Below are 22,420 nucleotides of genomic sequence, written 5' to 3' on the forward strand. Positions count from 1 at the left end.
TCTGCACTTACCCAAGTTCTCAGGGTGAACCTCATGCAGCCAGCTTGGTGTTTGGGAATCTGGTGATGGGGAGATACTGAAGGGTGTTGAGCAGGGGCATGACAGGTGTGTATTCTAGATCTATCACTCTGGTAGGTCTTTTGGAGGTTGGGGAGGAGCTGGGAGATTCTTGTGGTGACTCTGTGAGAGAGATGATTTAGGGATAGAGAGGAGGGAAACAGACCCAGGATATATTTAGGAGCTTAAACCAATGGTACTTAGCAGTGATCTGGCTGTGAGAGCAGTGGGAGAAGTCAAGGATAACTCCTGGGTAGCTGGTAACGTCTCCAGCTAAGCCAGAGTGTGCGGAGGGGAAGGGGGAGCAGCTGTGGATATGGTGAGATGGAGGTGCCTGGAGGGCAGCCAGCTGAGAGCTGTGTGGGAGGGTTGCCTTTGCTGACCTGGAGCTCAGGGGAGAGAGAGGTCTGTGGAGATGTGGGAGCCGTGCCCGCCAAGGTGGTGGGTGAAATTTTGAGCAGGTGAGACCACCCAGGAAGACAGTGGGTGCCAAGGACGAAGGGTCAGAGTCCCGTCTTGAAGGCATGGACACAGGAAGGGAAAGCCCTGAAGGAGACAGAGGAAGAGTGGTGGAGACACGGAAGGACGCCTGGCGAGCCTTCTGGATGGAAGCAGACACCAAACTGGGAGTCACCGCTCCCTCTGCTGTGACCACTCTCCTGCGAGAGCAGAGCAGGCCAGGCGGAGCCTGCTGGAGAAGTGGCAGCAGTGCACTTGGCGGTTTTTGGAAAAGAAAGTGAGGCTGGGGAAAGTGAGTCAGCACCCAGTGAGGCAGCGTGACAGAGGCAGTGTCTCCACTTGTTGCCTATTTTGGGAAAGTGAGATTCCTTATTAAACAAAACACAGGCAAACTCGTGGTCACAGTCCCAACCCGAAGCTCAAGAGGGACAGAGCAGGCTCAGGCAGACCTGCTTTCCCAACAGATGGCCCTGCCCAAGGTGCCAGCACCGCAGTGACTGGCTTAGCGGGTGGGAGGCAGAGTATTGATACATCTCTGAATGAGGAGGCCTCTGAGCTGGAGGAGACAGACAGGGCGCTTGCCGGAAACTTCTGCCCTGCCGAACACTCTCAGATCAAACTGTGTTTCTCTGAAGGACGGACATGCAACTTCACAACATGAAAGACAGTTACCGAAGGAAGGAAACAAACATTTATGAACTCTTCTCTGTGCCAAGCACTTTACATACATTATCTCATTTAATCCTCACAGCGACCCTGAGAGGTAGGAATTATTATTGTCTCTCTCTTCAGAGAAGAGAAAACTGAGATTTACGAAGGCTAAGGAACTTGCCCAAGGTTATATAATACCTCATATTTATTAATCACTTAATGTCCACTAAGTGTGTGGACATTAAGCATATTCCATGCGTTATCTAATTTAATCCTCACAACACCATATAAAGTAGGCATTATTGATATCTCTCTTTTACAGGCACAGAGAGGTTAAGTAACTTGCCCAAGGTAACACAGCCAGCACATGGTGAAAACAAGATGCAAATCCAGGTAGCCTGGTGCCAAACCACATTATAGTACACTTGACCAGCTCACCCAGGTGACAAAGGGCTCCAAAGCCACACCCTTTCTGTGTCAGTACACTTGTGCCTCAGGCCTCAGGCTACCTCTCATAGCATTTATAATGTAGTTTTATATAAATCATCCAGCTGAATATGTGGCAGATACATTAAAAAAAAATTATTTATTTAGGTTGCGCTGGGTCTTAGTTGCGGCACGCGGGATCTTTGTTGCCACGTGTGGGCTCTTCGTTGCAGGATGAGGGATCTTTAGTTGCGGCACGCAGCCTCTTTTAGTTGCAGCATGTGGGCTTTAGTTGCGGCTTGCGGGATCTAGTTCTCTGACCAGGGATCGAACCCCTGCCCCCTGCACGGGGAGCGCAGTCTTAACTACTGGACTGCCAGGGAAGTCCGGGCGGTTGCATTTTGAAACTAATAGGAAATGAAAAGGGAACATCTGTTTCGTGAATTCTCATGATCCTTCCAGTTATGGCTGTAAATTTGTATTAGAGAAGCAAGATGATCTACAAGGAAGTTCTGGGGGTGCTGGCTGATTTCAGCTCACACAGTGATTTCAGCTCTTGGTGGGAGCTGAGGAGAACCAGGCCTCAGAGCAGTAGATTTTGGCTTAGCTCCAACTCGCTGTGAGACTGTAGATAGGTCCCTTCCCTGCTCTGGGCCTCATTTTCTTCACCTGTAAAATGCAGTGATCTCAAAGATTTCTTTTGGCTTGCAGGTTCTGTGAGTTTTTAAGAAATTATAGACATTTTCAAACATATGCAAAGTTAGAAAATAGTATGTAATAACCCCTCACATACTCATAGCCCAACTTCATCAATTATCAATATATGGCCAATTTTATTTCATTTATGCCCTCACCCACTTTCCCCTCCTCCAGTGGATTATTTTAAAGCAAATCCCATCTCATGACATCATCTCATCTCAGCTATATAAATCTCTAAAAGATGGCTTAAGAAAACAACCACAATGCCATTATCACATTTAACAATTAACAGTAACTCCTTAATATCACTGACTATGGAACTGAACTACTTAAAAGTTTTGTTTGATGATATGGTAAAAGCCAAACTGAAGCTTCTAGTGTCAATCATAGTGTTTTCAGAACTTGTGATCAGAGAACAATCTTAGAGAGAATTGTAATGTTATGCACCAAGTTAAAAAAGCCCCAAAACACACACAGCATATGTTTGAAAAACGGAATCTTTTATGCTAACAGTAATTAAGTATATGGAGAGGCTGCTTGCTGTGTGTCACACACTATCCTAGGTACTCTGTGCTCTTTCCTTTAAACTATTTTATAAACAACCTCAGTGCCAAGTGCAGTGCCATAAAGTTAGAAAGCTTGTGACCAGAGATGGGGACTGAGCCTAAGGAAAGAAAAAATGATTGGAAAAATATTGTGTGATTTAAGCCATCAAATTAAAAATAAATTGAGATTAAATGGGATAAGTCTGTAACAGAAATAGTTTAAGCCCCTGAGAGAGAGAATTAAAGTGCATTCCCTTAAAATAATGCATTTTTATTTTGTAGCGGGTCTCCTACCCTGTGCTCAAAAGTAAACTGAGCCAAGTACAGCCATCCCTCTGGGTCCATGGGGGATTTGTTCCGGGACCCCTGTGGATACCAAAATCCATGGATGCTCAAGTCCCTTATATAAAGTGGTATAGTATAGTCGGCCCTGCGTATCCATGGGTTCCGCATCCTTTCATACGGAGGGCTGGCTGTACTCTTGCCCTTGAATGTTTCATGAAGCCTTACCTCTGAGCCTTTGTACCAGCTATTCCCTCTGCCTGAAATGCTCTTCCTTTCCTTCTCTCTGGCTTAACTCTTTAGGCCTTCTTTGAGCATCTCAGTCCTAAACTACCTCTTGCCTCTCTAAGCTTTCAGCATTTGTTGCCTGCGCTGTTCAACTCTCAATCTCACTCTGTCTAGTGACATCCCTTGTATTCCTGTCTTGAACTGGTATTTAAATTCCTGAATGTTTGTCTTGTTTCCTTAATGCTGCAGTTCCTTGCCCAGTGCCTGCCAACATGGGCACGATGGATTCATCCGTTTGTCAAGACTTCACTGAGCTTAGGGTTCGGCATTCAGAAGTACCCAAGGCTTGGCCCCTGAGACTTTGTGCCTAGAGAAATTTCAGGCGGTCTCCCAAGTTTATTACCTGACCAGTATATTGCCGTGTACTCAGGCTGCATGTAAAAAAAGTCTTTCTTCTTCCAAAGGTTTTTGAAAACAGGCTTCAGAAGTAGCTAATTGAAGAACACTTAGAGGTTCCTGCTTATGGACATTAATTGTGACCATTTGCTTGGCCTAAATTATCATGAAATCATTGGAGGCCCCTTAGCAGGAAGCAAAGCTCACGAGAGGCTATTAACCATTTAGTATTCTCTAAGCACCAGGGGATGAAATTTCCACTTACTGAAGAGCAGGGAGAGGCAGCCTTTATTACAGCTAAAGCATCCTGCCTGGAGATTTAGAAAGTTACAGCCATACTCAGTGTGAAAGAAAAGTGTACAGCAAGGCAGTGTGGGCACCTAGATACCAGCTGGGTTGCTTTTGAATGTGTTGACGCACAAAATTAAATCAGTGATGAGGACTTTGGCAACGGCTTGACAAGGCTTTTCTGGGATGTCAGCTCAGGTCAGTGTCTGCCACTCATGTTGGTCACTGCAGCTGCCCCTCCATTAGTGCTGACTTGGCCACTTGCCAGGAGGGAGGAGTATTTGTTTTTGGTGCTGGGTGGGCAGGTGGATGTGGAAGGGTCGCTTTAATGGAGTGACTACACTGTTCTCTATGGGTAGATGGTTAATATGGCCTGGTATGATGGGAGGGGACAAGGAAGGAGAAGAGAGCAGGTGCAGCCCGGGCTGCAGGAAAGCGGGGGCAGGAAGAGAGAGCTGCGGGGGGCGGGTAGCAGAGTGAGAGTAGCTGGTGAGACACGGCCTGGTGCAGAGTGTGCATCTGTGGGGGCGGGGTACCAGCTTTGAGAATCCGTCCCCAGCATTCTGCATCCCTGGCCCTCAATCGGCTTGGCTGCCGGCAAGAAGCCAGTTTTATTTTGCTTAGGACTGTCAGGTGGTAGGCTGCCATCCTTTCTGGAGAATCCAAACAAAATGTATTTATAAAGATGTTGTACACTACCGGTCCTCGACTGGGGCAGGCACGGGTGGGTGCCCTGTAGGATCCCCTGGGCAGCTTTCTCCAGACTCCCATGCCCAGACCCCACCTTGGACATACTGGGTCTGGATCTCAGGAGCAGGCTCTGGGGCACAGGACTTGGACAGGCTCTTCAGGGTGTTCTGTGGACTTGTTCAGGCCCCCTTAGACCAGGCTCAGAGGAGGCACATCTCCAGGGAGTTAGTTCACTACCCATCGAGGCAGCTCATTACATCCTTGGCTTTGATATGGTGCCTTCCCCAGAACATGCTGAATCCCTCATCTATGTGGGTCCCTCACATATTGAAGTCAACCATCAGGGTTCTGCTCCAGTCTTAATACCCATGTTGTTTCTTGATTAATAGCTATTAAACCAATCTCTGAAGAGGCCTGAGTTTTGGGGATATGCTAAGAGAGAAGAGGTAGAAAAAAAAAAAGCAACTCTAGTGTTAGGGTGGAGAAAGATGTGGTAGAATAGAAGTAGTTTCAAATACATTTATACTACTTTTTTTTTTCTGATTCCAAAAGTAGCGCTTGTTCCCAGTGAAAATTTAAAAACACGAAAAACCCAAAGGAGAAAAGAAAAACCTTTCTAGTCCCACCTGCCAGATACACCCATTGTTAATATTTTGGTGAACATCTTTCTCATTAAACTATAGATTTATAAACTTGCTTTTATCTCATAATAGCAATATTATTTTTGTCACTTCATTAATATTAATCTATGCTATCACTGTTGAAAGCTGCCAAGTATCAATCAGTCCCTCAGTGTTGCACATTGGAACTCAATGATGGACATTTTTCAGGAACTTTGAATTACCCTTAGTCAAGTAGGACCCAACTGAACTCAGCCTGTCTGCGCAGCGTGACATTTCCATGAGTCCTGACCCTGGCTCATGTCTACTGGCCCACTGGCAGCCAGGTCAGGTTGGTCTTGGCAACTTTTGTGTGTCAGGTTGGTTTGGACCTTGATCTGGAACTGTCCAAGCACTGCGCAGGTCTTGCCTGGACCTAAGACAAAGCTTCTTGAGCTTTAGGTCCCATAACTTCTCCTGGATTGAGCATCACCAGCAGATGTGGGAGCTGAAATTCCCTTTGGGGACTGGCTCTTCAGACCCACCAGCACCAGAACGGTTCAAACCTCCGAGGTAACTCTGAGCTTCTGTGGTGGGTTTCCCATGGGACTCTGCTACTAATGAGTCCTGTGACCTTGGGAAGGGGATCAACTCAGCCTCAGTTTTTTCCCCTGTGGAATGGAGAGAATAACTCCACTCCAGCCTCACTCACAAAGTTGGAAAGATCAAATGAGACAATGCAGGTAAAAGTGCTTCGTAAACCGCAGTGCATCAGGCAAACCTATGTTACACTTGACCATCGACCTCCCGATGTAGCGCAATGAAAAGGTGCTCACTCGAACTTCTCTTGTTCTCCCAGACAGAGTGGACTCATTGGCTGCATGAGCTTCGGGGTGAAGTCCCTCCTGACTCCGGACAAGGTGGGTCCTAGGGAAGCTTCTGGCAGTGTCAGGCCACCTAGCCAGGGCTGGTACAGGCAGGGGCCTTTGTCTGGAAGCCCTGTGGCGGGGCTTCAGTCTGTAAGATGGTGCCCCACTGAGACAGGTGCCCCCTGGCCTGATAACAACACTGTTACCTGTGTGACCAAGGGTCTGGGTTCCTGCCTTGGCTCATTCTTGTCAGAGACCAGTTGTTAGGCGGCTCCAAGTCTTCCCAGAAGGCTCTAGGTCTGGTGTCTTCCCTTAAGGACACTGGCAGGTCCCTCAGAGCTCAGGGCACTCCCTGCCCTGGAGGCTGAGGGACGGGTGCTTCTCGTGGTCTGTTCCAGGGGTTGCCTTGACGTTGTTTGCCAGGTCTCAGGCTTGTGGGCCTAGCAGGTGCTCAGGGATGGAGTGAACATCCTCTGTGGCGCTTTCCTTCAGACTGGGTGAGGACTCTGGGACCTAGAGGCCCCTCCCTGTGGGTGGCCAGACCCTTACCCAACTCTACTTGGATGGCACTCCCCGCATTGGAGGCTTTTGAGCAGGGGAGGGATGTGCTCCTCTTGCATATCCCTGGAGATGTTCTGGTGGCCTGCTGCAAGGAGTTGCCAGGTGGCCCTGCCACCCAGCTCTGTGTCCTGGAAGTGAAGTCTGAGGTAGGTGGCTGAGGACCCTTTATCCTACATGTGGGTCCCAACTATCTTGTCTTGACTGCAGTCTTGGCCTTATCCCCTCTTGGGAGAAGATGTCTGCCCCTGGGGACTGCTCAGGGGCCTCAGGATGCCTGCTTTCTGGCCTCTCCCTCCCTCCCTCCCTTCTGTTCTGTCAACATTTATTGGGCTCCTGCTGTGTACCAGGCACGGTGCTAGGCACATCAAGGAGCCTGTGTACAGCCTAGTGGGGGAGGCAAGCCTGTGAGTAGACTTGTTCTCTAGGGACAAGAGGCGTGGGAAATCGGCAGAGGGGAGGATCAGCTCTGCCTGGAGCATCAAGGAAGGCTTCCTGGAGGTGCAGGCATGGCAGCTCCCTTTGGGGAAGGGAGGCTGGAGTGTGTGTGTCTGCAGAGATGCTGCTCCTGAGGAGGCTCTCCAGCTGCTGCTTTTTGACGGGGATTGGTGGCTGCCTGACCTGTGCCCTCTGCCTCCTCTGAGCATGTCACGCCTTCTCTTGTGACAGGAGACCAGCGGCTGGTACTACCTGCTGCGTGAGGACCTGGGCCGGACCAAGCACCTGAAGGTGGCCAGGCGGAGACTGCAGCCCCTGAGAGGTGCATGTCCACCACCTTCAGTTCTGTCCAGACATGCCGACCCCCAGGGCTCCCCCCACTCCACTGTGTAGTAGCCTCAGTCCCTGTGTTTTGTGGCATGTGTCACCCTAGGCTGCCATCAGACCCTGGGTCCAGGGACTTCTCACGAGTGCTTGCTAGAATGCAGCCTGCAGGCAGCCTCATGCCCATGACTCCTTTATTTATCTAGCTCATGGAGGGCTGGGCTTTTGGACCTTCCCGTGTGGCCCTTCCTCAGGGTCCGTGGTCTCAGGATCCCCTCTGGGCTGCCTGGCTGACCTTGGGGCGCCCACCTCTGCAGACAGGCCATGTGGGCCCTGCTGTGGGTCCTGAGGATTTTCCCCTTCTGCTCTGTCCTTCCCACGCACCCATCTGGCTCCTGAGTCCCTGCCTGGCCCGAGCCTGGGCATTCCCACATCCTGGAGGCCAGCAGTGACCTGGGCCGCCACATGGGCCTGGCACCCTGGCCTCATCCTCTGGGTGGTCTGTGGAACGGGCACTTAGATGCCAGCAGAAACTTTCTGACTCTGCTCTGTCACCTTCCAGACCCTTTGTTGAGACTGTTGGGAGGTGAGGACACCGAGAACAGGGAGAAACTCAAGGTAGGTGGGGACAACCTGGGCAGGACTGACGGGCCCTGAGCACTGCTCTGGGCTCTAACCTGCTTCTGGTCAGTCCCTTGGCCCAGGAGACCCCTAAACAGGGCAGCATTCGGTGCCTGAGACTCAGATTCACTTGGTGCTTGGAAACTCAGCAAGTTGTGCATTTTTAAGAGGTTATTTCTGGTGCTTTTCTCGGGTTACTCAAGCTTGGGGCAGCAGTGGGGAGAGAGCCGGGCCCTGGCCCCTGGAAGTAGAGGAGTCTGGGTTGTACTGACTTTCGGGCTCTTGAAGCCGAGTCCTCCCGTTCCTGCAGGCCCCCTCAGGCCCCTTGCCTCCCCTGCCACTGTGGCCCAATTCGCCTTCAGGTTTGGCCCCCTTGATGTCAGGGAGCAGCTGTGAGTCTGAGCCCGAGACCGATGGGTCCTCACTTCATTAGGGCTTTGAAGCTAGAGAGGAACCTTCCTATAGGGATTTTGGGGAATTCATCCAAATTTGTCACTTTGCAGGCCATGGCAGGTGATCTCTGGTTTGCTGTAACCACTAAGAGAGGGAGAAACAAGCTCCCAGTGCTGAGTAGTCCCTCGGTTGTTATCTAACATGACCCTCACTCCCACCTCTGAGGTGGTTGTTACTACCCATTTCACAGATGAGTGGGACTTGTAAGGTTCAGAGATGTTAGGTCACTCTCTGTGGCCACACAGCCAGCAAGTGGCACAGGGAGGATCTGAAATATGGCTTCAGGTATGGCTGCCTCCTGCAAGTGGCCTAGTTGGGAAGATACGACAGTGATATTTTCCATGATAATATATGACATTTAGGTGTATTATTATCTACAAGACATTTCCCCTTTCATTCACTCAAGTCATTCACTCATTCATTCATTAAGTATTTATTGAACATCTACATGGGCTAGGCCTTGTGCCGGGTGCCGGGATATAGCTGTCAAAGATCCCTGTCCTCACAGAGCGTACAGGCTAGGGCTGCACTGCCCAGTACGGCAGCCACTAGCCATCGGTTGCTACTGAGCATTCGAAATGTGGCTAGTATGAACGAGGACCTGAATTTTAAATTTTATTTAAAAATTTAAATTTAAATTGCACCTGTGTCTAATCGCTACCATACTGGATAGTACAGTATTAGAGTAACTTGCTGGGTCTCTGTTCTCTGTGGCTTCATTACAAGTTTAAAAGCTTTCTTCCAGCTTCAGTGGGGGAGCTGCAAAGGCCTTTCTCCCTCTCTCTGTACATGCCGAGCACAGAGAGGACAGTGACCAGGGAGTCTCCCTGGGGATTTGTGGGAATTGCCCGGGCATCAACACTGCAGGTTTCTAGGTGGCCTGGGAGAGTCCTACTTCGTGCTGGGCTCTGCACACAGGCCCTGGCCTCTGGGGACATTGTTCTGAGGTGTGTTTGATTTTACTCGGCTTGCACACGCAGAGATGTCCGTAGGACTCAGCAAGGTGTGGGTGATTGTCAGAGGCTTGGTTAGGGCAGGGGGAGAACCCCAAGAGGTGACCTGTTCAACTCCCTCTTCGTGTGCATGGAGGGATGGAGGATTAGAAACCCGGGTGACCTGACCACTGTACAGTAACCAAAGCTGGGCTGGACCGAGGGACACTGTCTGGCATGAAGGATGTGAGTGGCTGGGTAGTTTTCCTCAGGGGCTCGAGGTTGGTGGAAGCGGCTCTAGGCTCACCAGGCGCTGCTCTACAAGGCAGGGATCAAGACTGGGGCTCTGGTCCCAGCTCCATCCCACCCTGCTGTGTGATCTCAACTGCTCAAGACCCCCACTTCTTCACCAGTAAAAAGAGGAGGCTGGATTATCTAGTGATTGGAAATCCCTTCCCAACCTGACTTTATGGTCTGTCATCAGATCCTTAAAGCAGCCCACGTACATGGATGAGGAAACTGACTTTTAAGAGCTTCTGAGTGGCAGGCAAACTCCAGATGTTTTGTATCCCCTGTCTTGACGTGGGATGTCTGTGAGTGCAAAGCATCCTTAGGTTCTCAGGCTGAGTTAGTTCCCTGCATTTGTACTGGGGATCCTGGGATTTGCAGGGGGAGGCGGCGTTGTTACAGAGTGGGCCGTGTTTTTTGCCTGGGTTCTCCTCCAGCCAGCGGTGTTTGTGAGAACACTGGAATCACAAAGTGGCCCATGGCGGAGAATGCAGCCAGAACAAAGGCGCCCTCTCCCCGCCGGGGCCCGGGGAATACTAACTAGTTGACAGGAATTTTAATATAAAACTCTCCCTCTTCCTTGTCATTCGGAGGTTTCAGGAAGCCTTCGGGCTTATCGTGCAGAGGCACACAGCACAGACAGGGCTTGGGGAGGTGAGAGGTGATTTCCTGCCATTCTTCTGCGGGGCGGGCTTCCCAGGGCGGTCATGCCAGGCTGACGGGGCGCAGTGCGGGCTCCCACTGCTGGGGGGGAGAGCCGGGTTTTCATGGGTCGGCAGTCGAGGCAGGACCCGCAGCCATGAACCGCTTCAATGGGCTCTGCAAGGTGTGTTCGGAGCGCCGCTACCGCCAGGTGGGTGCTTGGCCCCTTGGGGGGCGCATGGGGTGTTGTTGGGGGTCAGGGGTGTGGGCTCACTGAGCAGGACTTGTCTCCCCACAAGGCCTTCCTTGCCTCCTCCTGCCCCTTGCAGGTTCATTGTGATCTGGGGGGAGGATAGAGGCAGGAACTGGCCCCGAGGTGGCCTTTACCTGCCGCCCCTCTCTAGGGGCAGGCGAGGCCAGCTCTTCACCATCCTAACCACTGACTGGGTGGTGTCCATGGTGAGATTATCTAGTTGATTTTCTGTCATTTTTATTTGGGAGGAGTGTGGGTTATAAAAAGAGCATCCCAAGCCTGAGATTGTAAGTGGCTAGGTTGCTGAGCAGCTGGATTTGTGTTTTTTTGCTAACTTTCCCTACTTCTGATGGGACGGCAGTGCCTGTCCTGCGTTGTGTAGGTGTGATTGTGTTTTAGCGTGTGTTGGTGTGTGCTTGTGAGCGAGGTAGGATGTGTCTGTGTATATGTGCGCACACATGATTTTCCTCCCGGGTGGCTGTGATGCCTTGAGGTGGGTCCGGAGTCCTCTGGCTTCAGAGCCCAACTTCATGGAGGGGGCTTGGCCCTCAGCCTCCAGTCTCAGGATATGGGGCAGAGTGGGAGTGATGATCCCTTAGCCCCCAAGACTCTTCTGGAACTGTGAGGGACATTTGTTTTTTCTTATAAAAAAGGCATGGTGTCAGACAGGGTGAAGGCAAGGGATGTCCAGATTTTGGGAATGTCCAAGCTGATGGGACTCTGGAATGGTTCTGATTTTAAAAGTATAGAAAAGTCCCTCTGTGTTTTAATGACCAGCCTGGAATCTGGGTCCTGAACTCCTTCAAACAGGCAGACTTAGGTCTCAGGGAGATGCTCAGAGGGGCCTCCTGCACCGTGCGCGGGACATGTGTGTTCTCTCTCCAGTCCCCAGCTCTCAGGGCCCTCCCGCCCTCCTGGAGCCTGCAGAGCAGCCCCTGCGACACTGGCAACTGGATGGCGGGGTGGTGAGGCACAGAGGGCACGGGGTGGGAGGTCGAGAAGTCCTCGGTCACTTGGGACTACAGGCCTGAGGACCGGGACACTCTGGCAGTCAGAGTAGGACCAGGCATGAGTGTGGTCCGGGCCTGGGGCTCTGGGACTCAAGTTCAAAACGGATCCCCTGCTAGAAAGTAGTGCGAGGTTGAGAGCACCAGCTTTGTGCCAGACCCGGGCTCACATCCAGCTCTGCCCTTCTTGAGGTCTGACTCTTGTGCATGGCAGTTTACCTCCCTGAGCCTCAGTCTTCCTGTCAGTGGAATAGGGTGATAATGTGACGATGCTGTGAAAGTAAATGGAATGTGTATGAAGTGCCTGGTGCAGGGGGTTCAATAACTGTGACATTTAGGGATTGGGATTGAAGTCTAAGCATGACAGAGGGTCAGAAGTCAAGCAGGAGGGCAGAAGTGAGATGCTGGCATGGGTGAGATCTGAGAGCAGTAGCAGTTCCTGTGCTGGACAGGAAAGAGCAAGAAGCACCCCAGGAAGGATGGCCTCTGCCAGGAGTCGCGGAGGTCCCAGAGTTAGGGCAGGGCTGCTCCCCTTGCCTCCTGACCCTGAGGCCTGAGGTCAGAGAGGAGGGCTGAGAGCTTACTTGCTTCAGGCCTCAGTTTCCTTCTCTGTAAAATGGGCATACTGAAACTAGCCCTGCATTCCCTCAGGGCTGCAGTGATGATCAGGTTCTTTGGACATTGTCCTCTCAATATGGTCGTGGTCACGATGGACAGAGCATAATTCTGCTTCCTTCACGCAGTCCCACCCCCTCACACTGAGCAGGAGAGGGGCTTGCTTCCCAACACTGTCTCCTCTTCCCCTCTTCCCAGCCCCCAGCTGGCCTGGACTGTTGTCTGGACTGGCTCTGCTTAGGCTGGTGCCCAGGAAGGCAGAGGGGTCTCCTGTCCACAGCCCCACCTGGATGCGGGGAACAGGCTGTTTTCTGGAGCACCCTCCTTCTCTCTAGATTCAGCTTTGGGGCCAGTCCCCAAACTGTTAGCCCTGGGTGCTGGGACCGGTTTTCCAGAGCCGCGCCCCAGGCAGGAGGGGCCGTGGCTCTTGGTGGGGTAGGACTGGGGAAGTGCTAGCAAGATGCTGGCATCCCAGCTTCTGCCTGGGTTGAGGGTGGGCTGTGAGGTCCCTAAAATCCCTGCTGGCCGCATGGAGTGGACCGGGCTCCTGTCATCGTCCCTTGGCCTCAGTCTGGGCTTTCCGCGCTCACTCCAGAGTTTGTTTTTCTTTCTTTCTTTCCATTTTTTTTCTCTTCCTGTCTTAGCTGTGTGTTTTCCCAGAATTCTTATGGGAACAGGGTATTTTCCTGCCCCCCCCCCTTCCCCTTGTCTGTCAGATTTCCTGTTTTACAAACTCGCTTTGAATCCAGGCCCAGGGCTGGTGGGAAGCAGAGCCTCAGGGGCCTCCCCAGCAGCATCCAAGGGCCTGGGTCACCCCGGGCTCCCTGGCCCTCCCCTTTCCCATGCCTGGCCTTTGGGACAGCTGACAGGTGAATGCCGGGCACCCAGCCTGGAAGAGGTAACCCCTAAAGGAAGGAGGTAGAAGTCTCCTAACGAGGTGGTGGCCCTTGACCTCTTTCAGGGTTGCTGAGCTGGCTTCTTCCTCAGCCTGCCTGGGGTGCCCTACCCCATGCTGCACCAGGGCCCACGCCACATCCAGGGAGCCAGACCCCTTTTCTGACTTTAGCTGCCTTAGGCTGTTGCTCTCATACACCTGCTCTGAGCAGCCTGGAATTGCTCTTTGAGTGGGCAGGGGCTGGGCTTTCTGCTCCCCTCCCAAAGCCTAACTGGGGGTGCACAGAGAGGGCATGCAGCAAGGTAGAACTGAGTTGAGCTAGCAGACCGCGCCGCACCCTGCCAGCTTTCCGCTGCTGGTGGGAGACTGCAGCGCTGTCCTCACTAGCGGAGCACTTGCTGGTTCCTGCCGTGCACCAGGCCTGTCATCTAAAGTCAAAGCACAAAGGACTCTTCCCAGCACCATCCTCACGTTTTGCTGTAATGCTTATCATGACCTGCTTTGCTTTGGAGAGATCAGTGTACCCTCATGCTCCTCTGGGAGCCAGAGACCAAGGCCTCATGACCTGGTACCTCAGCAGAGCCTGGCATGCAGTAGGAGCTCAATAATTGCATGTTGCTTTGAAAAGAGCATCCAGATGGCAGGGTCCTTTCAGGGGACTTCTGAAAGTAGGGGTTGTGCACCTGCCACGCACACAGGCTTGCAGCAGGCACAGTGAAGTCATTGGCTAGTTCAGGTTCAGCCAGGAAACCTCTATCTGTGCCCTCACTTGCCTCCTCACCCGGGAGCCCTCACTGATACCTTGAGGCCCTGGCGGTGGACGGCCCTGAGACCCCTTAGCACGTGTCCCCTGCCCCTTGGCCTGAGGTGGTGAGTGTGTGCATCCCTGTCTTCCCTCCCCTGTGCTCTGGGAGGGCAGCCAACAGGCCAGCTTTGTCTCTGGGCCCTCAGCATGGGGCCAGCCTTGGGCTGATGCTCCATGAACCCCTGGGGAAAGGAGGAAGGGACCGAGCAGGCAGTGGGTCACAGGTGAGGTGGAGACGTGCAGTGCAGTGGGCCCTTAGGTAAAGGGCTAGGCCACATGTCTGCCAGGGCTGAGGAAGGCGAGATTCACCCTTCCAAGGCTCTGCCTGGGCCCTTCCACATGGGCCTGGCTTACCTCCTGAGCTCCCAGCCTTCCTGCTTGGCCCACAACCCAGTGCTCAAGATGCCTGGGCCAAGATAGGGACAGCGAGGGGCCGGCCAGCCTCCTTCTTGGCTCCAGCAACCTTGGAGAGGAAGGTGGCTCTGGGGTGGGGACTGTGGTCTTCGCGACCTTGGAGCAGAGGCAGCAGCCTCATGGCTTCTGGGAGTAACTGGGCAGGGCTGTGTCCTAGATCACCATCCCGAGGGGGAAGGACGGCTTCGGCTTCACCATCTGCTGCGACTCTCCGGTCCGAGTGCAGGCCGTGGATTCCGGTGAGTGAGTGTCTCAGGTGATGCCAGCCCGAGGCTTTGCAAACAAGATGTTGGAACTGAAAGGGGAGCCCTAAATGGAGCAAAGTGTCCTGGTTTTTCAAAACGAAAAGAATAATATTTTTAAATGACCACAGATGAAAGTGAGGTCTATGAAAATATACCTACTCTTTTTTTTTTTTGTTTTTAATCAAAATGAAAATAGATTTTTATATTTTGTTTCCCAATCATTTCAAACAGGAACTAAACCTATATTTTCAGTAATGGCTGCATGGGAAAATGAGAGTCATTTATGAACTCGATTTGGAACCAGTATTTTATCCTATTCCAGCCTGATTAGCACTTAAAAATAGTCATTCCCTCCCTATTTTTCACAAAGAAAAGACTTCTAGTCACAGAGTGAGCATCCAAAGTGGAGAAGCTGGGACATGGTGATCTGGGTGCCCCCACTGCCTGTGAGCCTGGCAGCAAGGAAGGGTTCTCAAGGGGTGGGAGGCCCTGGGGAGGGAGGGGGGCCTGGCGGGGCGGTGGACAGCAGAGAGGTCAGCCAGTACTGGGTATGCGGGCAGGGAGGAAGTGAGGGCAAAGGGGAGCCTCCCTTCAAGGTCCCCGAGAGCCCCCGAGGTTGGCCCCTCATTCACAGATGAAGAAACAGAGGGGAGCGGTCCTTGTCCAAGGTCACTGTGGAAGCAAAGGACCCCGGGGCTTTCGAGGGGGTTGTGGGCTTTAGGAGCCCTTGAGTGGCTTTTCTTTGTCCCTGCAGGGGGCCCGGCAGAGCGGGCAGGGCTGCAGCAGCTGGACACGGTGCTGCAGCTGAACGAGAGGCCCGTGGAGCACTGGAAATGCGTGGAGCTGGCACACGAGATCCGGTGACAGGGGCGGCGGGCAGCCTGGGGCCTCGGGCTGAGGCGCACCTCCCCTCCCCAGACCTGGGCACACGCCTCGCCCGTCCCTCCTTCCCAGCTGTGAGCAATTCACTTTGCTCCTTGGGGAATCAGTTTCTTGGCCTGAAATTGGAAGGTTCAGGTTCTGAGCAATTTTGGATCCCAGAGCAGACAGCGGGGAAGAAGCTCTCAAACAGACCCTGTGGTTTGTGGTGCAGCTCCAGGGGGTCGCTCTCTACTTTAGCTCATTAGTTTTGCTACCTCAGAACTAAGCCCTTGGTTTCCTAAGGATGCGTAGATGTTGCCAACATTTTCAATTGCACAATTAAACAGTTATTCTTTAAATTTTGGGGTCCCCTAAATTTTGACCCTCTGGGTTAAAGCCCTCGTGGCCCATTTTAGGTCTGCTTCTAGAATGACCGGATGAGGGGTTGTACACAGGCCGTGGCTTTCTTGCTCCTCCTTGATAATACTTTGTGTCCAGGAGGCACATCACTAGTTGAGTTTGGTCTTCTTTCTTGTTTACTTGGCCTTGGCCTCAGTGTCCTTCCCAGCCTCTGCCAGTCAACTAGAGTCGACCTAAGGGACCCCTTTGCTGTCTCTACTTTAGATGGCCTCTGCATCCCTTCCTGCTCTGGCACTGGGGCTTTCCTGCCCTCTTCCCCTCTCTTCCTCTCTGCCCCCGCAGGCCCCTACTGTGGCTGACTTTGGTCTCCCCCCGACTCAACTTCTCTTTGTGACTCCCTGCCTCCTCCAACTTCCAGGAGCTGCCCCAGCGAGATCATCCTGCTCGTGTGGCGCATGGTCCCCCAGGTCAAGCCGGGGCCAGATGGCGGGGTCCTGCGGCGGGCGTCCTGCAAGTCGACCCATGACCTCCAGTCGCCCCCCAACAAGCGGGAGAAGAACTGCACCCACGGGGCCCAGGCACGGCCAGAGCAGCGCCACAGCTGTCACCTGGTGTGTGACAGCTCGGATGGGCTGCTGCTCGGTGGCTGGGAGCGCTACACTGAGGTGACCAAGCGTGGGGGCCAGCACACCCTGCCTGCACTGTCCCGTGCCACTGCCCCCGCCGACCCCAACTACATCATCCTGGCCCCGCTGAACCCTGGGAGCCAGGTATGGACAGCTGGTTCAGGGGAGGTGAAGGGCATGGGTCCCTGAGTGAGGCCAGGAAGATGCGAAGACTCAATATTGTGTTGTGAGGAGGCTGCCAGGGGCTTGGAGCGGGGAGCAGGGAAGTGGGCTGTGTGTTAGCACCAGCCTCTATAGGGCTGTCCTGTAGGGCTGTCCTGGGCAGAGACAGCAGGTGGGTCTTTGTGGCCTCAGGGCACAGATCCAGGACCAGGGGAGGTCACACGGTAGAAGATTTCACCTCAAAAGAAGGAAGAGCTTTCTGCCAGTCTGCACTTTTCCGCAGCGGAATGGGCTGCGTGGTAGGCAGTGAGCCCGTCATAGGAGCTGTAAGATGGCGTAGTGGGATGTCGGCGTGTGTGCCCCAAAATATTGGTCCCAGGAGATACTCTGGGAAGAAAGTTTCCTGAGGTCAAATAAGTTTGAGAAACACCTTATACTCTCTTCCTCTTCTGGGAGATTCCCAATGCATATTAGCCTATTTGAGGCTCTGAGGGCATCTGCAGTGAAGAAGGTGGTCTACCCTTGTTTAACCGAGCATTTCTCACACTCCCCTGACGGTGCACCCTTTGTGGCAGGGTTGTTAGCGTCCCAAGTGCCAGTGTTTCACAGAACACACTTTGGAACAAGCTGCTGTCAAGGAAGTTGGGGACTTGGCCAAGGGGTTAGGCTTGATGACAGCTAAAGCCTCGTTCAACTTGAACATTCGGGAGGATTCTAGATTCTGTGATCCCTCCAGGCCGCCCTCTCAGCTCGTTAGCGGGACTGCTGTTTTGCCCTCGTGCCCTGAGATGCTCCCCTCCTCTCCCCAGGCCAGGGCTGAGCAGCCTGCCTGGTGGTTGGCCCCGTTCCTGGGGCTGAGGTAGTTCTCTATCTTTCCCTCGCAGCTGCTGCGGCCTGTGTACCAGGAGGATGCCATCCCCGAAGGTGAGTCTCTCTGCTGCTGTGCCCTCTGAGCCCCGGAGAGATGGCGAGGTTAGCTGCGAGGCCGGGCCCCACCTCCTCCTCTGAGTTGGGAGGCCTTCCCAACAGAGTCAAGATCCCCCCACATATTGACACAGACTCTGTCTCCTCTTGGGACCTTTTTCTCCCTCACTGAACCAGTGTCTCTCTTCCTTGGAGCCTGAACTGAGGAGGAAGAGAGGGCATCTTCCCAGAGCAGTCTAACAGACGGTGTTCAGGACTCAGGCATTCAGCTGAGGTTCAACCAACGTTACTGAGACACCATGGTTGGGCCTGCTCGGGAGGGAGGCACGGAATTTGGAACTGGGAGGTTCCAAATTGGAGTTGTGTGAGTTTGAGCAACTCATGTCCCCTCACTGAGCCTCAGTTTCTTTATCTATAAAACAGGGCTGATAATTCCCACTTCAGAGGGTTGTTGGGAGGATTGAAGGAGATAATGGTTTTCAGTAGCAGCCTGTTTACTGAGTGATGTTACACAGAAGTTAGCTGTCTTTGAAGCGCACAGATGTCTCTGCTGTGTGAAGGGATTTTTCCCCTTTGTCCTTCAAATCCTGGCCTTATTTTTTAAGGGCCAGGGAGAGAAGCTGGGCTCAAAACCAGTTCCTTCTCCCAGGAAACCTGAGGTATCAGTGTTGATGCTGGAGTTGGCTGGGCATTCCTTTAGGCCCTCTCTGCGCTGGCCTGAGTCTAGCTGGCTGGAGTCCAGATGGTATCTGGAAGGTTGAGACCAGCCTTGCCTGGTGGTCCATGGTGCTGACCTTGGATATGCTTGAACCCTTCCTTCAGAGCTCACAGAATGCCCTTTGACCTTCTTCTTTGTGAACGGCCTTTTCCCAACCACTTGCAGACTTGCTTCCTTGCTGTCCCCCTCTGTCAGTAGCATGAAGACGATGCTTGCTTAGAGCAGGTGCCCTTTGGAGGGAAAAGGGCTCCCATCAGGCTCAGAGTTGCGGATGGAAGCCGTCTTTATTCTCTCCAGGCTGGGGCATTTGGGTGTTAGGGCTTGGTCTGTTGGAAATGAATCTGTGTTCCTTCCGGAGAAAAGTCTGATGGTGATTCAACACTGAGTTTTAAAAAAGCTTTTAGTTGCCGCATCGGGTTAGAGTGGAGATGTCACTGCTAAATGGTGACCCCGTTAAGGGCAGGGCCTAGGCCTGCTCACCTCCGTGTGTCTGATGTTGGTCCCAGGGTCTGACAGACAGCAGGTACTCAACAGAATTTTATTTGAGTGACTGACTGAAGGGGAATGACTCTGGTTGCCTCCAAGGTTTGCAGACTGCTCATGGGGGAAGGGAGCTGGAGAGGTGTGTGGGTTGAGGCAGGCTGGTGTGGTTCCTTCTCGGCCGAGAGATGCCTCTTGGTGTCCTCCCAACTCGTGTCCACATTTTGGTTCCCCTCTGAGAATACAGTACTTAGTAAACCAAGAAGGGCAGAGTCACGCAGGCTGTGGGAGAGGGACAAGCAAGGAAATGATGCTGCTGTTAATAACAGTGGTAACTTTTGAATGCATTATATTAAGAACTTGACCTGACTTCATTTATTCTTCACGATGATAATTATTTTGGTATCCAAGGACATCTTTGCTCTTTACCAGGGATCAAATATTCCTAGCTCCTGGTCTGCGGGTTCAGAGGAAGGGGTGGAATTCAGGGTACAAATCTTCCCTTAAACGCACTCAGGGTTCTCCAGAGGCTAAAGCTGTCGCCAGGGTGCCGACTTCTGTCTCCTCCTCTGGCTGAGCTGCTCGGCCTCCTTGCAGGAGGGTGGGTGGGTTGAGCCAACCTGAATAGAATGGGGTCTGGTGCCCTTCTGGGGCCTGGGGTGCCTGCCCGCCTGTCGTCGGCGTGTTCTCCAGGGCTGAGGGTGCCCTTGGCATTGTCCCTTGCCCTGTGAAAGCAGCCCAGCCTCAGATTCGCCACGGCCGGTGGGGGGGCGATGGCTGCCAGGGCTCACCTTGGAAGCCGGAGCAAAGCCTAGTAATTACTGTTTGGTCAGTGAAGCAGGTGTTTAAGGGGTGATATGGGGGTTTGGACCAGAGGGTGTAAGTGGTAGCAGGTGGGAAGTTAAGGAGTTTGCCTTCACAGAGCTTAGTAGCTGGGTTATAACTTGGATTGTTTTTAAAAAAAGATAATTCAAAAAATCAGTTTTGAAAAATCAAGCCCACTTGCTACACACTATCCAGGGTATGTGGAGATGGGGCATGAGGGCATGCCACATAGGTTGGGTTGATTCCGCTTTGTACCAGTTACTGGCCAGATGACCTTGGGCAAGTCCCCCAATCACTCCAGGCCTCAGTTGCCTTGTCTATAAAATGGGGCTGCTTCCCACCTGAAGGCAGAGGTGTATGTCAAGTGGCTTATTCATGACTCTCTAGGCCCAAGGCAAAGATTCTGTGACAGCCCTATGCAGCTGGGCTAGGGCAGGGAAGAAGTGGATTCCTTTAAATGTCAGACTGGGGGCGGGCAAAGGCCCAGATTTTGGCATTAGCAAACAGCCCCCTTCGTTAAGTTTGGTCTACTTTGCCTTGCTTGTCAGTCCTGTGTGGTTTTGCCTTCTCTGGTCTAGGCTCGGTTGTGTTAAATTAGACTGTCTAGTTCCAGACTGACCCTGTGATCCCTGTTCATGGTACAGTTTGTGGCGCAGCAGCCCTGTCCTAACGCCAGCCCTGACGGGTGGATTATTCGTTGGCTTGGGTTTATAATCCTCGTGCCCTCACACCCTGGTACCATTCACCAAACCCTTTCCCATCAGGTCTCTCGTGTGTGCCCTCACCTGCCCTGGGGCAGGCAAGGCAGCAGTCTATATTATCTCTGCTTTGCAGAGGAGAAAACTCTGGCTCAGGGGGGAAGGAACCTGGTCAGGGTTACACAGCCAGTCTCTGCGGAGGCCAGTGCTCAAGTTCAGGTGTCTTGTCCAACTCAAATCCAGTGCAGAGCTTGCGAGCCAGGATGGGTTCTTTCAGCAAAGGGGCCAGTGCCTGGCAGCACAGAGCCCTCTGGGGCGGACGTCCAGGGCCGGAGCAGACGAGGAGCTGGGGAGGTACTTCCAGGCATCTGCCCCCCGCCCCTGTCCTGGGCTCATGCTCTTTTTACTCTTCTCTAAGTGATTCCCTGAAGAAGCAGGAAGTGGTTTAGGTTATTATGGTTCGAGTGCTGCCCCAAGATACTGCCGTGATCGGTGGTCACTTGTGTGTGTGGGTTGACTTGTTTTTCTCACCCTGCTCGGTGAGGAGGGGCATGGGGTGGGTAGAGGAAGCAAGTGTGAAACCTTCCGAGCTGAGTTTTTCCCCTGAGACTGTGGACCACGCGTTGGTGGGGAGCTTCCCCGAGATGTAGCTGGGGGTCAGGCCACCTGTTCACCCCCAGGCTGCCAGGACTGGGGGTGACGGAAGGAGACCTGGGCCCCAGTGGGCTGCGCATGCAGGTCAGGGAGGGCTGATCAGTTGCCCACCTGAGAGCAGGGACCCTCGGAGGGGGCCCAGGTGTGTGCGGAGTCTGAATGCCCTGGAGTTTGTCTCCTACCTGCTTGTGTCCAAGAATTCCTGACTTTTTAGCTACTCTGTGTTTTGCCTTTCTGCCCATTGGATGAGACATGATAAAGATCTGTATGCCACCCCTTGTTCAGTGTGAGGGTGCGTGTCCTGCTGTGTCACCTTATAGAGGGACTCCCTGCAGCTCTCTGCTCTTTTCCCTGGGGGTGATTCATTCTCTCTCTCTCTCTCCCCCTTTTCTGATGAGAATAATTTGTGAGTTGATAGCCAAGCCGGGGAATACCTCCTGGCTGCGATGAAGCCTAGGATTCCCAGAGTCCCTGGAGTATCTGGTTAACTTGCTTTTCCAAGTGGAGAAATCACAACAACAAAACCACAATAAGTTAGCAGCTCACTTTTATCGCGCACTTACCAGGTCCCAGGCATTATTCTAGGGGCTTTACTTGGAGTGTCTCATTTAATCCTCACAGCAACCCCATGAGCTTGGTACTATAATTGCAGTGAGGAAACCAAGACTCTGAGGGGGGAAGTGAGTTTCTGGTGGTCACCAAGCTGGGGAGCAGAGGAGTGGGATTTGGGTGCAGCCCTCTGGCTCAGGACTGGTGCTCTTCCCCGGGAACTGGAGCGGCAGGTGCCCCTCCTTATTCCAAACTGACTCAGTGAGCCAGGCCGCTCCAGCTCCCTTGGCTAGTAGAAGGCAGACCCCCATACGTCCTGAGAAAGCCCACTGTCTCTGCTATCACTGCAGAGACATGACCTCCAGTCCCTTTGTTCAGGGGACCTGGGAGGCAATGAAACGGGCCAGCAGTGCTGGGTGTGCGCAGGGAGCAGTGGGGATGGGGACAAAGGGGGAGCACACATGCTCTGCCACCCGGGACGCTCCATCTGATTGCTTGTTTCATGTGGGACTGTGGGCCCGGTGAGGTCACGTCTTCTGATTTTTCGAATCTGAGAGATTTTCTGATTTTTAAGTGTACGAGGCCAAACCGATAGGTCTGATTCAGGTCCTGGGTCACCAGATGAGGAATGCTGCCTTCATCGTAGTTGGCGGTTCCCAGCTCTGTCCTTGCCCTGGAGTTGCTGGTTTACACGTTAGTATCTCTCACAGAGTGTGAGGGGATTCCTTCCGAGGTCTCCCTGTCTTCTCAGCGCCTTGGTCAGGGCCCGGCACATGGTAGCTGCTGTTGTTAATGGCTGTTAATGGACTGAGCCTGTGTCCCCTGTTTCTGCAGAGGCATGCCTCTGCAGGCGGGATAGAAATGCCTCACGGTCCCCCATCTCT

The 22,420-nt window shown here is 53.0% G+C and overlaps 1 protein-coding gene across 7 annotated transcripts in view; it reads left to right on the forward strand.

Annotated features, from left to right (window-relative positions):
• The window catches only part of RGS3 (regulator of G protein signaling 3), a 130,137-nt gene that overhangs the window by 23,287 nt on the left and 84,430 nt on the right, over positions 1–22,420 (forward strand). For 4 of the 7 annotated variants that reach the window (XM_059925384.1, XM_059925386.1, XM_059925390.1 and 1 more), the window contains exons 6-12: positions 6,180–6,240; positions 7,417–7,507; positions 8,072–8,127; positions 14,592–14,673; positions 15,434–15,539; positions 16,319–16,670; positions 17,573–17,612. In XM_059925384.1, coding sequence (XP_059781367.1) covers positions 6,180–6,240; positions 7,417–7,507; positions 8,072–8,127; positions 14,592–14,673; positions 15,434–15,539; positions 16,319–16,670; positions 17,573–17,612 — 788 coding nt within the window. Of the gene's footprint in view, positions 1–6,179; positions 6,241–7,416; positions 7,508–8,071; positions 8,128–10,541; positions 10,657–14,591; positions 14,674–15,433; positions 15,540–16,318; positions 16,671–17,572; positions 17,613–22,420 lie in introns of those variants that run through there. The other 3 variants (XM_059925387.1, XM_059925397.1, XM_059925388.1) reach the window with 2 other exon arrangements.

The sequence above is a fragment of the Balaenoptera ricei genome, chromosome 6 (genome assembly GCF_028023285.1).
Source record: "Balaenoptera ricei isolate mBalRic1 chromosome 6, mBalRic1.hap2, whole genome shotgun sequence".
Lineage (NCBI taxonomy): Eukaryota > Metazoa > Chordata > Mammalia > Artiodactyla > Balaenopteridae > Balaenoptera > Balaenoptera ricei.